At 44.2% G+C, this 13,361-nt stretch overlaps 1 protein-coding gene across 1 annotated transcript; it reads right to left on the bottom strand.

The window, feature by feature from the left end:
• Positions 1-2,266: 2,266 nt before the first annotated feature.
• On the bottom strand, positions 2,267-10,135 carry RBM15 (RNA binding motif protein 15). Its single transcript, XM_025912138.2, has 2 exons — positions 6,710-10,135; positions 2,267-2,636 (listed from the first exon to the last, which is right to left on the bottom strand). The coding sequence occupies exons 1-2, from the start codon at positions 9,573-9,575 to the stop codon at positions 2,590-2,592; spliced, it is 2,913 nt and encodes a 970-aa protein (XP_025767923.1). The 5' UTR covers positions 9,576-10,135; the 3' UTR covers positions 2,267-2,589.
• Positions 10,136-13,361: the final 3,226 nt, after the last annotated feature.

Below are 13,361 nucleotides of genomic sequence, written 5' to 3'. Positions count from 1 at the left end.
AATACTTGTTTGCTAGTTGGAAAAACTACTTAATGGGCTTTCAGTGTGGACTAGCCAGAGGAAGAAAATACACTGGAAATTGACATTTTCGACAGGTATAAAACATCTGAAGAAATGTAGGTGGGACTATTTAGCAAAGCTTTAGATGACAGCCAACTCATAAGCAAATGTTGTAAATGACACACTGAGAAACTGAAAAACAAAAACAAACACCCTCTGTACTTCACTTTTCCCCTTTGGAAAGAGAAAACAAGAATTTCGTGAAGAGCAAAATCCTATTCAAAATTTCAACACCACTTAAAATAAAGGAAACCTAGTTGTATTATACATTAAAAAAGTCGTGCTCGTGTTAAGTTGCCAAAGCCTGACACTTGATTAATGTTGGGGGCGTGAGAGATTGGAAGGGCTCGAAAGGCTGGTAGGACTAAATGGACAATGACAATGGGAAGAGCAGACAAAAGCTGGATTTCTCATAACATTGCCTAGTCACTTCCCACAAACTGTAGTTAATTTTATAATTTAATCTTTTTGGAAGACAAGGAAAAAACTAACCATTTTGGCTAAAATATCTATCATTCCAGTCTGATGGGACTTTTCTTCTCTCTCGCTCTCTCTCTCTCTCTCTCTCTCCCTCTATGCTGACCTGGAGGTTTAGAATCAGTGTTTGTAATGGCAACATTTTATAGCAGTTAAGTTCTCCCAGTACCTAGTATGAAATCATCACAAAGGGTGAAGGCCGTGGTTAATAGAAAACGTCAAAACTTTAAAGGACATCAAGGCTGTAAATCCCATCCCAAATCCATAACCAGGATTTTACTATTTTGGCTCCCATATGAACAAAATTTTTCAAACGCAAATTAAGAAAAAAATACACACACACACACACACAACCAAGTAGCACAAAAGCTCCCCCTGGGATTTTGCAAACATAACACACTTGGGTGAGGGGAGAGAGCTAGTAAAGGCAGCAGAGTGCCTAAAGACTTGCAATCACAGAAACAATACCCCAACCAGCCAAAGCCCTCACCCTATTCATCAAATGCATTTTTGACCTCTAAAAACCCTCTTACCTGTTTACAAGAGTTTACACAGCTGTTTGCCACTGGAACACCACCTTGCAGAGTATAACCGTGGCATCCTTTGTTGATAATCACCTGTTGCCTAAGTAAGCATCATCCCGCATGGAGACAGACAGCACTAGGGCTCTTCCATCCGAGGTTAAAATTCAAAACAAGCCCAACAAGCCTGCATTTCAAGGTGGTCTTCGTCTGCAACTAGTTAAGTTTAAAACTGGCAAACGACAATGGCGTCTGAAGCCCACGGTGCAGCACTGCTGGCTTCCTCTTGAACTCCAGCGTTGTCACTGTGCACCGAAGTCTCCTGCTGCAAACAGGGGAGTTGTTCTCCTGTACTGGGAACAGCTTCCAAAGCTCAGGAGCCCCTGTACAGGATAACGCAGGAACTAAAGGCAAACACTTTTTCCTCCTTAAGGACGCCTCCATTTTTTCCTCACACTCTGTACTACCAACCGAAGTGACTGGGCCTGAGTGTGCGTTCGTACCTACGAAACCGTCACGGTGCATGCACATCCAAGGCATGTGGAACCACAGGTCAAATAAGGCACAGATACCGAGTAACGGTTCTAATTACAAACGCTAGCTCTCAGGAACTCTTCATCCATTCAGCACTAAACCCATCACTGCATAACTCTGGGAAGAAGCCCCTGGAGACGGAGGAGCTCTCCAATGTGTCAGGAAAGGCTTTATTAACATCATCATTAACATTTAAAAAGCAAACGGAGCATTTCTCCTTCTTTTGGCAATTTGGTGCAAATGTTAAGTGCAAGATAAAGCAATCTCAAACTTTTCTTCAAATTAAAAATGAAACTAAGGCCAAACGTGATGGGTGAACAAAATAAATCAAAACTTAAATTTCAGCAACTCCGGCTCTTCAAACCAGCAAAGCCCCCGACTCGTGCACTGTGGTGAGGCTTACGGTGCTTGCCCCGGCTTCTTGCGTGCCAGCAAACAGCACCATTTCCTCATCAAGTTGAGGACCGAGAAGCAAATGATCCCCTTCGCTGCAAACAAAGGGGGTCACAGTAACACTAGTGATCCTTCAGAATTGACACACCGTGATAGTCAAAATGATGGTCTCCCTGCTTCTTGCTCAAGACATACAAGATCTGAGCAGCAGCAAGAACCCCCTCAGCTGCAAACAAAGGGGTCAAAGGTTTGCCGTCAATTCACTTCCAGGCAGAAAAACATTTTCCTCAAAAGAAACAATTTATTTAGAATAAAACAAAAGCAGCTCAACTGTGAGCGCACGTTTGAGTGACAGCTACTTTTAAGCTGTGTGAGCCATAAAAAGGGTTTTTCTTTACTTTTCCAGAAATCTTGTGTACACAGCACAAAGCAAGAGGTCATTTTTTTTCCACTTAAAACACCGGCATTGGCATCACAATAGCAGATACACAACTTTAAGCTGCCATTTTAGTAAAATGCACAAATACTAAACAGATTAGCTTTCTTCCATCAAGAGGCCCATGTAAACTCCACATAAGCCATAACTTCTCTTCAAAAAGGTCCATTAGAGCTTTGAATTCCATATCTTCAATCCGCAGTTCACCAGTTTTGCTTGCGGGGGGGAAAAAAAGGTTATTCAGTACAAATGTTTACAATATTAAAAATATATATATTTCCCCTATGCCATTATAGATGAACATAACATTAACAAGACCTTCCTGGATAATCCAGCTTGACTTCAAAAAGCACCAATAATACCCACTGGCACATACCTTGAATGAGTTTACCGTATGAATAGACAAATAACAAGTAGAACAACAGGGTGGACTTTTTTAAGGACTGCCACTGAGCGAAGATTACAGGACTGAAAATACCCCTTGTACTCATGTAACTGAGTAAAACATATCAAACAAATTCAGAAAGACAGGAAGTTTACAATCAATTTATGATCAATATATTCTAAATAGAACTTAAAAAATGAAACTAAAAAAAAGGTGGAGTCAAACTTTTACCCCCTCTGTTTTCGTTCTGTAATTTATATGGAACAATACAGAACTACTCTGTTGCTATAGAAAGGGGTCAAGATACAAAGCCATTTAAAAATCCACCTTCATCTGGGTTACCAAAGACAGCCGCTGTTATTTTAAGAAAACACTCGTACAGACAATTGCTAAACACCCAAAGAACGGTTTAGGACTTTTACTTTTCAACTCTGTTTAAACCAAACGTATAAAACTTTTTACTCAGCTAGACAGTTCACTGTGGTTACCTGAAATCATTGTCTCCCTTTAGGGACATTCACTAGAAGCAGACTGCTAACGGGGCCAACTCCACCCCACTTCTCTTCTTGTCCTCATACCCAACTGCTATCTCAAAACCAAACACTGTGGCAGAAACAGAAAAAATCGTCCATAAGTTCTCTCCCAAACTTTTCACATAAAAAGGTCATTAAGGCCCTCTTCTCAAGAGGAGATCCTAATTCTATCACCACAGAGGTTTCCGTGAATGGTCCCTGTATGGACCCAAATTGCAGTTCAAGCTGAATTTGCATAATGAGCAATTTCACGGTCTAAAAAAAGTGGATTTCAAATTTTAAAAAACAAAACAAATATGGCCAGTGAAAACCTGCTCATAACATTTCAAAATAAATCCAAACAGTGTTTGACTCTGAAAGCAACAAACACACACCTTATTTTTCTTACTGTACCTCAAGTGATCTGAGTTAAGGGCCAGAGTATGTGACCTTCAAAATGTAACAAAAGCATATACCGGCCAGAGGATGGACATTTTAATACGTAATCCTTAAAGGGAAAACTCTATCTACACAGTCAATGTAGACACACATGTAAAACCAGGAATTTAAATTTTTGTGTGGAAAACGCTTAATAGGAATCCCAGTTACAACTAACAAAATAACAGTAAAAAATTGGCCAGGAGCTGAATGCTTGCTTAATTTTCCATAAACTTTGAAGTTGTAGATCTCAAGTCTTAATTAGCTTGATGTTTTTCACCAGTAATACTTAATATGTCATTATATAATATACTGAAGAAATTTTCTTTGCATTCATTTGAGCTGAGTTCCAGAAAAATCAACCAAACGAGTATTTTTTTTTTTTAAAGTAAAAGAAACAAGTGGTTGTTATAAAGAACATCCAATATTGAGATTATGAAATTCTGGCTAACGAGAATTAGAACCAGATAGCTTTAGACTCTTGCTTTTCATTCTATTCTGAAGGCTTAAATAGTTTAACAATATTAGGAACCTACGCAGCGGAATGGGCAACACAAATTAAGAGATTCATCTGGACGATGGCACTCTGTAAGTAAGCACCAAACTAAACATAATTAGTTATTTCTAATACATACATTTAGAAATGGTATCAAGCCATTGTTTCAAAAAACTGAAGCACAAATTGCCCAGACCTAACAAAAACCACCATGTCAGATAAAGATTCAAACAAACATGGAGCAAAAACCACAGTACTCTTCGGTTGGTTGTCACATCAACTAAAAAAAAAAAAAGGGGAAAGAAAGAAAAAAAAGAAAAAGGGGAAAAAAACCCCCACACTTTAGATTAGAGTAAAATTATATGTCATGGACTTCACTCTCTAAAAGAGCAAAATCATTTGTCCAGCTTTCTTATCAAAAGATATTCAAAAGTTAATGGTTAGTGAGAGTATTTAAACTGGAAAAATGTATCTAACCAAACTGTACTTTGACCCCACATACGCAGACTGCAAACTCACGTTACTTTCGGAACAGTGTCTCCTCCATATTAGTGTGGCAGGTACAGGTTTTTAAAAGCAAAAAGCACCAGGTCTTAACTTGTAGGATCTCAGGTATTTTCCCTACAAGCACACCAAGGACCTTTGTGCTCACAGCCTAGTACCTTCCTTCTATCACAATGGCTAGTTTTTCCAGTTTAAAAACAACAAAAACCCTAGAAAAACCTCCACACTTAAAAAGAAAGTTCATAAATGCATAGTGAAAACCAAAAAGGATGACACAGCAGTGATGAGGATTTCATGCTGACATGCATTAGACACCTGTCATAACGGAAAATAAACAAATTACATGACATTTCCCTGGGTTATTATTGGTGCTATTTCAAAACTACCAGCTTTGATAACAGAAAGAAAACAGTTGGGTTCTGCCAGGCTTTCTATAAGTCACTTTCACAGAATAGAAACATGACCATGATCCAAAAGGTCCTAGAGTTTCTAATCATAATTAAATATCAAGGGCCTTAGCTAAAGTCCTCAGCATTTAAATCAAGGGGGAAAACATACTTACTAACGACCTGAGAAACTAGGGGTGAGGACAGGGATAAAGAAACAAGACAAAAAAAAGAAAATCATCCATTACTGTTATGCAGCAAAAGCCCTTGTTAAGAACTAGAAATCACTATAACCTTCAGCTTTGGAAAAAAAAAAAACCAAACTGTGAGGTTGGGTTAAATTATTTGGTTGGATTAATTTATTTTGTATTAATTCCAGGTGTCTGGGAAATAAAACAATAAAAAGGGGTTTTCCTACACTGACATTTCAGTTCTCTGTGGTTGGACACCAGTGAAAAAGACATTCAAAACATTTTCAATAATGTAATGCCATCGCTACTGCTTATAAATGAAAATAAAAATACAGGCAAAATTTAAAAAGAGCATGTCAAAGGCATTTCACGATGACTTAAAAAATTTCTGCGATCCAGATATGGCTAATTCCCACTAAAACAAAAGCTGACTTATGAGCCTGCAGACAACTCTTCTTTCTATTATTGAAATCAGAAATTTGCATGGATACAAAAACAAAAACTCATCTTTGATGAAAAACACTTAAGTTTTGAAATACGCACAATTAAATTAGAACTGTACCTGCTATACCTCTCTGAAAGTCAGTAAAAACACCACCACACACCAATAACTAACCAAAGAATTCTGATTTTAAAAACACCTACCCACTTCTTGCATACTAGCATAAGACATATATGGTTTGTAACCTACTCCTCAATTTTTACTGAACAGTTACAGCTACAAACCAAAAGTGCATATACGGGATACAGAACTTAACTAATGATAAAAATGTATTAGAGCAGACACTCGGGGAATGAACCGTGTATTTTAAGAGAAATACTCAAATACCTGATTAAAATAATTACATTGCTATACAATTTACCAGTTTGTACTTTGAAGATTCCTGATCAAATTTCAGCCATACAAATAACACTTCTGGTATAGGAATTATTAACCTAAATACCAATTCAAGCCATTTTTAGGTATATATTATCATCTTTATATAGTCAAGTGGGCTCTTCCCCAAATCCCAACTTTTCAAAATTTTGGGCTTGTAACTCTGAGGATTTTTTTTTTTAAGCTCAAGGTTAAAAAAGAAAAAAACAAAGAAAATGAAGAAAAAGAGGAAAAAAAGTTACTCCTAAGAGTGGGAACTCCTAATTAAAGTAAACCCATCTGCTTGCTACCTTCAGGGCATCCCTTTCGCTTAAAATAATAGCTAAACTGTCCTGACTTCTATTTTAAAGGTTTATAAAAATATAAAAAAAAGAAAAGCTACAACTAAACAACTAATTCAAAAGAAAATTTCATCTGATGCTGTATCCCATTATACATCACAAAACAGGAACCATGTCAAAGTAGTAAATACAAGTTACACATGGACTTTAGGACGCACCACGGACAATGATCATGACCAGGTAATCTTCTTCAGATTTGGCCAGTGCCTTGGCAGGGGAATCCAGGAACTGCTGGGAGAACTCACAGGGTGGAAAAGCGTGAAGGACTCCGGTGTTTTCCTTGTCTTTATTGCCCCCCACAGGGAGGCTTATCACCCCAGCGGCCTGCTTTTGCTTTAAATAGGACACAAGGTTCCTAAGTGGCCTCTGAGTAGAGGTGGCAGTGTCTGATGTGGCTGAGGAAGAGGAGGACCTGCTGTCAGAATTTCCAGGCACAGCCAGAAGAATGGCATAACCATTGGGCCCTGCCACTTTGATGCGTCGAGTTACTTCATCCAACTTGGGCTGGTCCAAACGAAGACGCTGAGTGATCTTGAGCTGGGCTACTTTGCCTCCGGTTGAGCCCTCCACAAGAAGACTGCTAGCCACCTGGAGGTCACCCTGCAACAGATGCATGTTGGAAGGAAAGTTGCTGTTCTTCAACAGAAGCATGCCCTGCCAGGCCAAACAGAGTTTGGGAGAGGCTGCGGCTGCAGGGGCTGTCCCACCATCCTGTTTCTGGGAAGGGGACTTCAGCTTCGAGGAAGCAGTGCTGGTGCTGGGTGCACTCCCATCAGACCGGTCTTCTTTTTTCAGAGGGCTTTTTCCCTCGGTGGGAGCAGCTGTCCGGTGCTTCCTATCCCGTTCAGCTGATGCAGAGTTTTTACGGTCCCGCTTGTCACCCTGGCTCTTCTCCAAACTACCTCGTCTGTCTCTGACTGGAGAGGGCCTTTCCAAGAGAAGAAGACGGGAAGATCGATCATTGTCACTGTTGTAGCGATCCCGGCTACTGCTCAATTCTGGACTGCGGTCGGGAGAAGGAGCACAGTGACGCTTTCGGGGACGGTCGCTCTCAGGGGACCTCTCCAGGTGCCGGCCCCCGCTCTCCTCAGGTGGCCTTCGCTTCCTAGGCTGGTCTCTGCTGCTGGGCAGATCTCGATCACCTCTGTCCCGGTCCAAGGACCAGCCATCTCGCCTGCGATCCAGGCTATCCAGTGGCTCATAGGCAGGCACAGCAGTAGCTGCAGTCCGAGTGCTGCGTTCGCGGACTGGGGGCGGGGGTGGCACCCAATCAGAATCAGGATAAAGGTCTCTATCACGATCTCTGTATAGCAAGGGTGGTGTCCTATCCCGAGCACCCCTCAAAGGGTCAGGTGCCCGATGTCCAAAAGCATCCGTCACCAATTCATAATGAGTCAAAGGCAGAGGCTGCAGATATTGCTGCTGGTATCGATGCTCTGTGTCTGCAAAGTCTACTCTAAGGCGTCGATCTGGGCCCCCGAGTGGGAAGCCACGCATGTGGGTCCAGGCAGCATGAGCTGCATCTAGGCTTTCGTACTGGATATACGCCCAACTATCACCTTTGCGGTAGTCTATGGTGCGGATGGTGCCAAATCGGTCAAACTCTCGAGCCAAGGCAGCAAGAGGCACCCAAGGTCCCAGACCACCCACCCAGAGGCGGGTGGTGGGTGTAGCTTTCCCATAACCAATTTTGATAGGATTCCGAATTATAATTTTGCCAGACATTGCTAGTTTGGCCCGGTGAGACATGTCTAGGTTCTCAAACTTGAGAAAACCATAGGTACTGGTCTGGCCCCGAGACGGCCTCTTGATGTCTACTTCTGTGATGACTCCAAAGCGGTCAAAAGCCCTTCTTAGATCACTCTCTGTCACAGTGATGTCTAGGTTGCCCAAGAAAAGCGTCCGGTTAGCTCGCTGATCATCCTCGGGTGAGATCTCATCCACTTCTCTGAAAGGAGCAGCACCTGCTCCAGCTCCCACCCTTGGCTCAAGACTGTAAGCTGGGCGCACTCTTTCATAAAACGGGTAGTCTCGCTCTCTCTCCAGCTCACGGGGCAATGGTGGTGGAGGTGGAGGGGGCAGGCGGCCAAGGGCCAACTGCTGCAACCGGTAGTCTCTGTATCCCAGGGCTGCGCCACCAGGGGAAAGCGATCTCTGGCCTCCACCGCCTCCAGGGGGGTGCCGGTGACCACCTACAGAGGCCCCGACCACGCTGGCAGACGGAGGATAAGTATCTTTGTCTAAAGGGGAGCGGCTGCGGCGCCGGCTCACATACACTGCTTCTATCTTCAGCGGCCGGTCATAGAGCACTAGGCGGCCTCTGGCATGCTTGGCCGCCCGCGCGTCCTCTGGCCGCCGGAAGTTCACAAAGGCTACTCGCTCATCCCCGCTGCCGGAACCCGAGAGATGACTGATTTTGACACTTACATCACCGAAGCGTTTGAACTCGTGAAACAGTCCGTCCTCCACCGCTTCGTCACTCAGCTGGGACCCCAACTCGCTTATCTTCAGTGTCTTGTATTCCCCGCCGTCCCCGCCGCCAGGAGCTGAGGAGGCGGCCCCAGAGGAACGTGACTCCCCGCCTCCACCCCGGGAGCTGCTGCGCGACTCGCCCCCGCCCGAGGAATTTTTGGTGCTTGGGGAGCTGTAACTATGCAAGCGGCTACTGGAGCTGCCCCCACCAGTGTCATACTCGCGGCTGCCACCTCGGCTGCTGGACTTGTCCAGATGAAGGCTGCGCCGCGAACCGCCGCCGCTGTCGGTCTTTCCGCTGCTACTCCCATTGCTGCCACCAGAGCCCCCTAACTTCTTGCTCCGCTCCCCGCGGGAAGTCGAGTCCTCACCACCACGGGAGCGTTTGGGCTTGACTGGGGAGCGCTCTTTTCCCTTCATTGTTGCGGGTCGTCGGAGGTCGTCTCCGCGGAGATGATTAACCCGCCGCCCCGCGCTCGTTTCACACAGCGGAACCGCACGCCGCCATCTTGGACTCCGCCGCGGCGAAGGCTCCCGCCCCACAGTCCTCATTGGTCAATTAGCTCCTCTCTTCTACAGTCTCATTGGGAAAATGATTTGTCTGTCTTTACATCTCCCCGCGCTCCGGAAAGGCGCCCGCCCAACCAATGTTATTGGGTTCCCAACGCCCTAGTCGGTGTACTTCATTGGTTATATTCATTGTCCATCTTAACGGTTCCTCGCGCCAGGCTGTAGCTCCGCCCCTCGCACTCTAGAGTCACCTGACCCAAAGTCTGGAGGCGTTGATTGGACAAAAAGTCTGCCCTGTAACGGTACTTCTAGCGCGGTAAAAGCAGTGATCCCACCTCCTCATTCCTTTCATTGGTTTGTGACTCCATCCTTTAACCCACTATTTGGGAAGTCGGGCGATCTGTTCCAGTGTTTTTTCTGAAAGGCCAGCTTACAGCGCTCTCGCGAGAGAGAAAGCGCTCCCTTTTTCGACCTCTTCTTCCAACTCCTAGGGCGGCTGAGAGAAGTTTAAATCTGATTGGATGTTGACGAGGAAGTTGATAGGCTGAAATAACTGTCCATCATTCGCTTAAAGGGGTAGGCCCGTATACTAAGGCTGACTGAAGGTGAAAGAGTAGAACACGCGCTTGCTGTGCGACGTCACTAAGTCGTCGCGAGATGGTGACCAGAGCTAGCTCCGCCTCCTCGCGCTTTCGGCATTCGCTCCTCAAACATTTGTTTGGTCCTGCGGCGTACTTGGTGTGCTTCGTGCTCCTGGAGCTCGAAACTTCTGGGCCGCCCGCTTAGTACCTGTATGGGATGAGGGGCTGTCGGGGCGGATCCCTCAGGAAGCCGCCCCGGGGCGCCCAGCGGACACCATCTCAGTCCCGCTGGCTTCAGAACAGCCTGAAAAAGCTGGGGCCCGCAGGGCCGGCTGGCCGCGGGTTCACAGTTCGCAAAGTGCCGGGGCCCCCGAAGGCCTGGGGCTCTCGGGGGCCCGCAGCGAGGAGGCAGCGCCGCCGAGCGCAGCCTTCGGTGGCGGGCCGGCCCCCCTGGGCGCTCCCTACTCCAGCCCAAGCACGCCGCGGGCATGTCAGTGCGCTCCCCACTTAATGGTGCGAGTGCGTTTGGACTGCGTGATCCCGTAACCTAGATCTGTCCGCTCTTCCTTTGTAGTGCCCCTCCCCGTTAAATGATCGGGTCAAGTTTACACTCTGCAGACGTGTCGCGTTTTTTCTGCGGCTTCTCCTACCTCCCGGCGTCAGGTTAGTAGAAGAACCCGGGAGCACAGCCCCCTTTGCCATCTCTCTCAGTGAACCTCTTGTCGCCCGTAGTCATCCGTTTCAACACCCAACTTTCAGTTCTTTCCGGGGACCTTTATAGGGTAAGGCAAATAAAACACCTGCTCCAGATGCGGCTCTTCGGCAGGTGGAGGGAGGAAGTGCTGAGTTCGTCACAGCGGTTAGGCTTTTTGCAGTCCTCCCAGGTCGTCTTCTGGCAGAGGTTACGAGAATTCTTGCGTCGATCGTCTCCTCGGCCACTTCTCTCAAGGCCCAATATGTAGTAGAGAATGTGATTTTAAACATTTTTCCAAGGTAACAATAATTCCCCCAAACGGAGATCTAAACTCCAAAGCTAAGTTTTACGATTAGGACGGCAAAGTGTTTAGCCTTGCGTTAGCCATCCTTCTCTTTCTAGATAATCTTCAGGAAGGTGAATTTGAGTTTTTACTCTTAATTTGATCAAAGAAGCTTGAAAGAAGCCTAATACGTGAAAGCATAAAAATCCGCGGCATTGTAGTGTGTAGACCTACTGGATGTAGCAAGATTAGCTATTAAAATAAAACTTCAGGGGCACCTGGGTGGCTTAGTTGTTTAAGTGTCCAGCTCTTGATTTTGGCGAAGGTCTTGATCTTGCAGTTCTTGAGTTAAAGCCCCATATGGGGCTCTGCTTAGGCAGCGCGGAGCCTGCTTGAGATTTTCTCTCTCTCAAAATAAATAAACAACAACAAAAAAACTTCATAAAGGCATAGAACGATGTGTATAAGATGCTACCATTTGTGGTTTTCAAAAATAATACATATGCTTAGGTGCATATGTTTTGTTAATATATATATTCATAAAACTTCATTGAGAATACTTAGGAAATTGTTAGGAAGATCACCCTGAGAGGAGGCTGGAGGGTGTGGGTGGGAGACTCAACTTTTCATTGTGTATCCTTCTGCATTATTAAAAGGAAACTTGTTTTACCATGTGCATGCTATTACTGTTTTGTTTGTTTTTTTTTTAATAGCAATTATATTTTGGCTACCCTTAAACTATTTTTATGAAAAAAGAAAAAACATACGAAAGGAGAATACTGTAAAGAACTCCCATGTACCAATTTCAACAATTACCAACTCCTTGTTTCTTATATGCTCTCTTCCCACTCTCCCCCCTCTTCATTATTTTGTTCTGGGCTTATCTGGTACATTTCCTGCCCCAGACACGAATCAGCCATTTCTCCAAGGAGATCTGATTCCTTTTAGTGAGAAATGATATTTGAAGATAAAAATCTGGATGTTAGGGGATAAAGACAACAACAACCAACACATTATTTGTAAAAGCACAAAACGAAAGGCTTTATATTGTTAGGAGATTTTAATCTGTTTCAAGGTTATATTAAATACAACACAAAATTGAAGTTAAGCCATTATCTGATTACTTAATGTAATAGCAATCCAAATAAACCAGGCTCCAGAGTGACTTTGGCCTAAACTGACCTGCATAGGTGACTGAACGATCAAAGAAAAAATAATGACCAAATCAGTACAGTTTCTCAAACCTCATGACAGGGACTGAGGGAGCCTAAGAGCTGAGGGAGAGAATTCAAGGAGCCACTGCCAGGATGTGTGGCAGTGCTTGAGGCTCGGCTAGGCTTAGCGGCTTGGCATTTGAAATAGGGAGCTTGATAGAAGCTACTGCCCACAGCTGGCTGCAGCAGAACTTGCCTTAAGGGGACTAATAGTCTGTCTGGTATGCAAAGGGCTGGTAAGTTGAATGGATAAACAAAAAAGGCCTAAATTCCATTATTAGTAACAGACCCAAACCATAACCTTGTGTGTGTATATGTCCACAGTAAAATTGGATAATGACATGTGCATGCTGTAGTCAAAATGAGTGTTTCCATTTCCTTTAAAGTATGAAGGTGCTTAGTGACGTCACATCAGCCTAACTTCACACATGTGCTTTCCAAAGAGCTGAACGAGGATGAAAGTGACCTATGGTTTAGAGGTCCAGGGCTTTAAACCCTTTTCCTGGCATTGGTGATGGAGTTGTTGAGATCCTGTTAAGATTTCATCTGGCCTCCTTGTGAGTTCCTTGTCAAAAACCAAGAAACGGAGTTGAGGAAAAGCTGTCCTAGCCCAATCTGGCTTCAACATTGTTCCCGTGAAGCTGTATAATTCAAAGGCCCTAGAGGACACAGCCCAGGAGGAGAGCAGCTACAACTAGCTTTCTATATGAAGTGCCTTTTCCATATCCTTTAAAATAAATTTTAGATTTAAAAGATAAAAGCAAAATAGAAGTTAAACACATGGACAAAAACTGCACCACTAAAAGATATCAGTGTGTTTGCGATCAAATGTCTCTTTCCATCCTCTTGCTAGGTTTTACTGTTTGTGTACCCTCAATACACACACAGATAATTATGATCGCAATATGAAATTTATCTTGGGAGCTGAGAGCTGTTTGATTTCCTGGCAGATGCAAAAGGCCTGAAGCTGGGAATTGAAATTATTTTCCCACCCACAACTGTGAATTAAAATTTTCAATTTCCTCTTCTTCCATAACATGAGTGGTCTCCTGACAG

The sequence above is a fragment of the Puma concolor genome, chromosome C1 (assembly GCF_028749965.1).
Source record: "Puma concolor isolate L17-30 chromosome C1, mPumCon1.1.hap2, whole genome shotgun sequence".
NCBI classification, from domain to species: domain Eukaryota; kingdom Metazoa; phylum Chordata; class Mammalia; order Carnivora; family Felidae; genus Puma; species Puma concolor.
The sequence above is the reverse complement of the archived record's forward strand: the minus strand, read 5'-3'. Positions and strand labels throughout refer to the sequence as shown.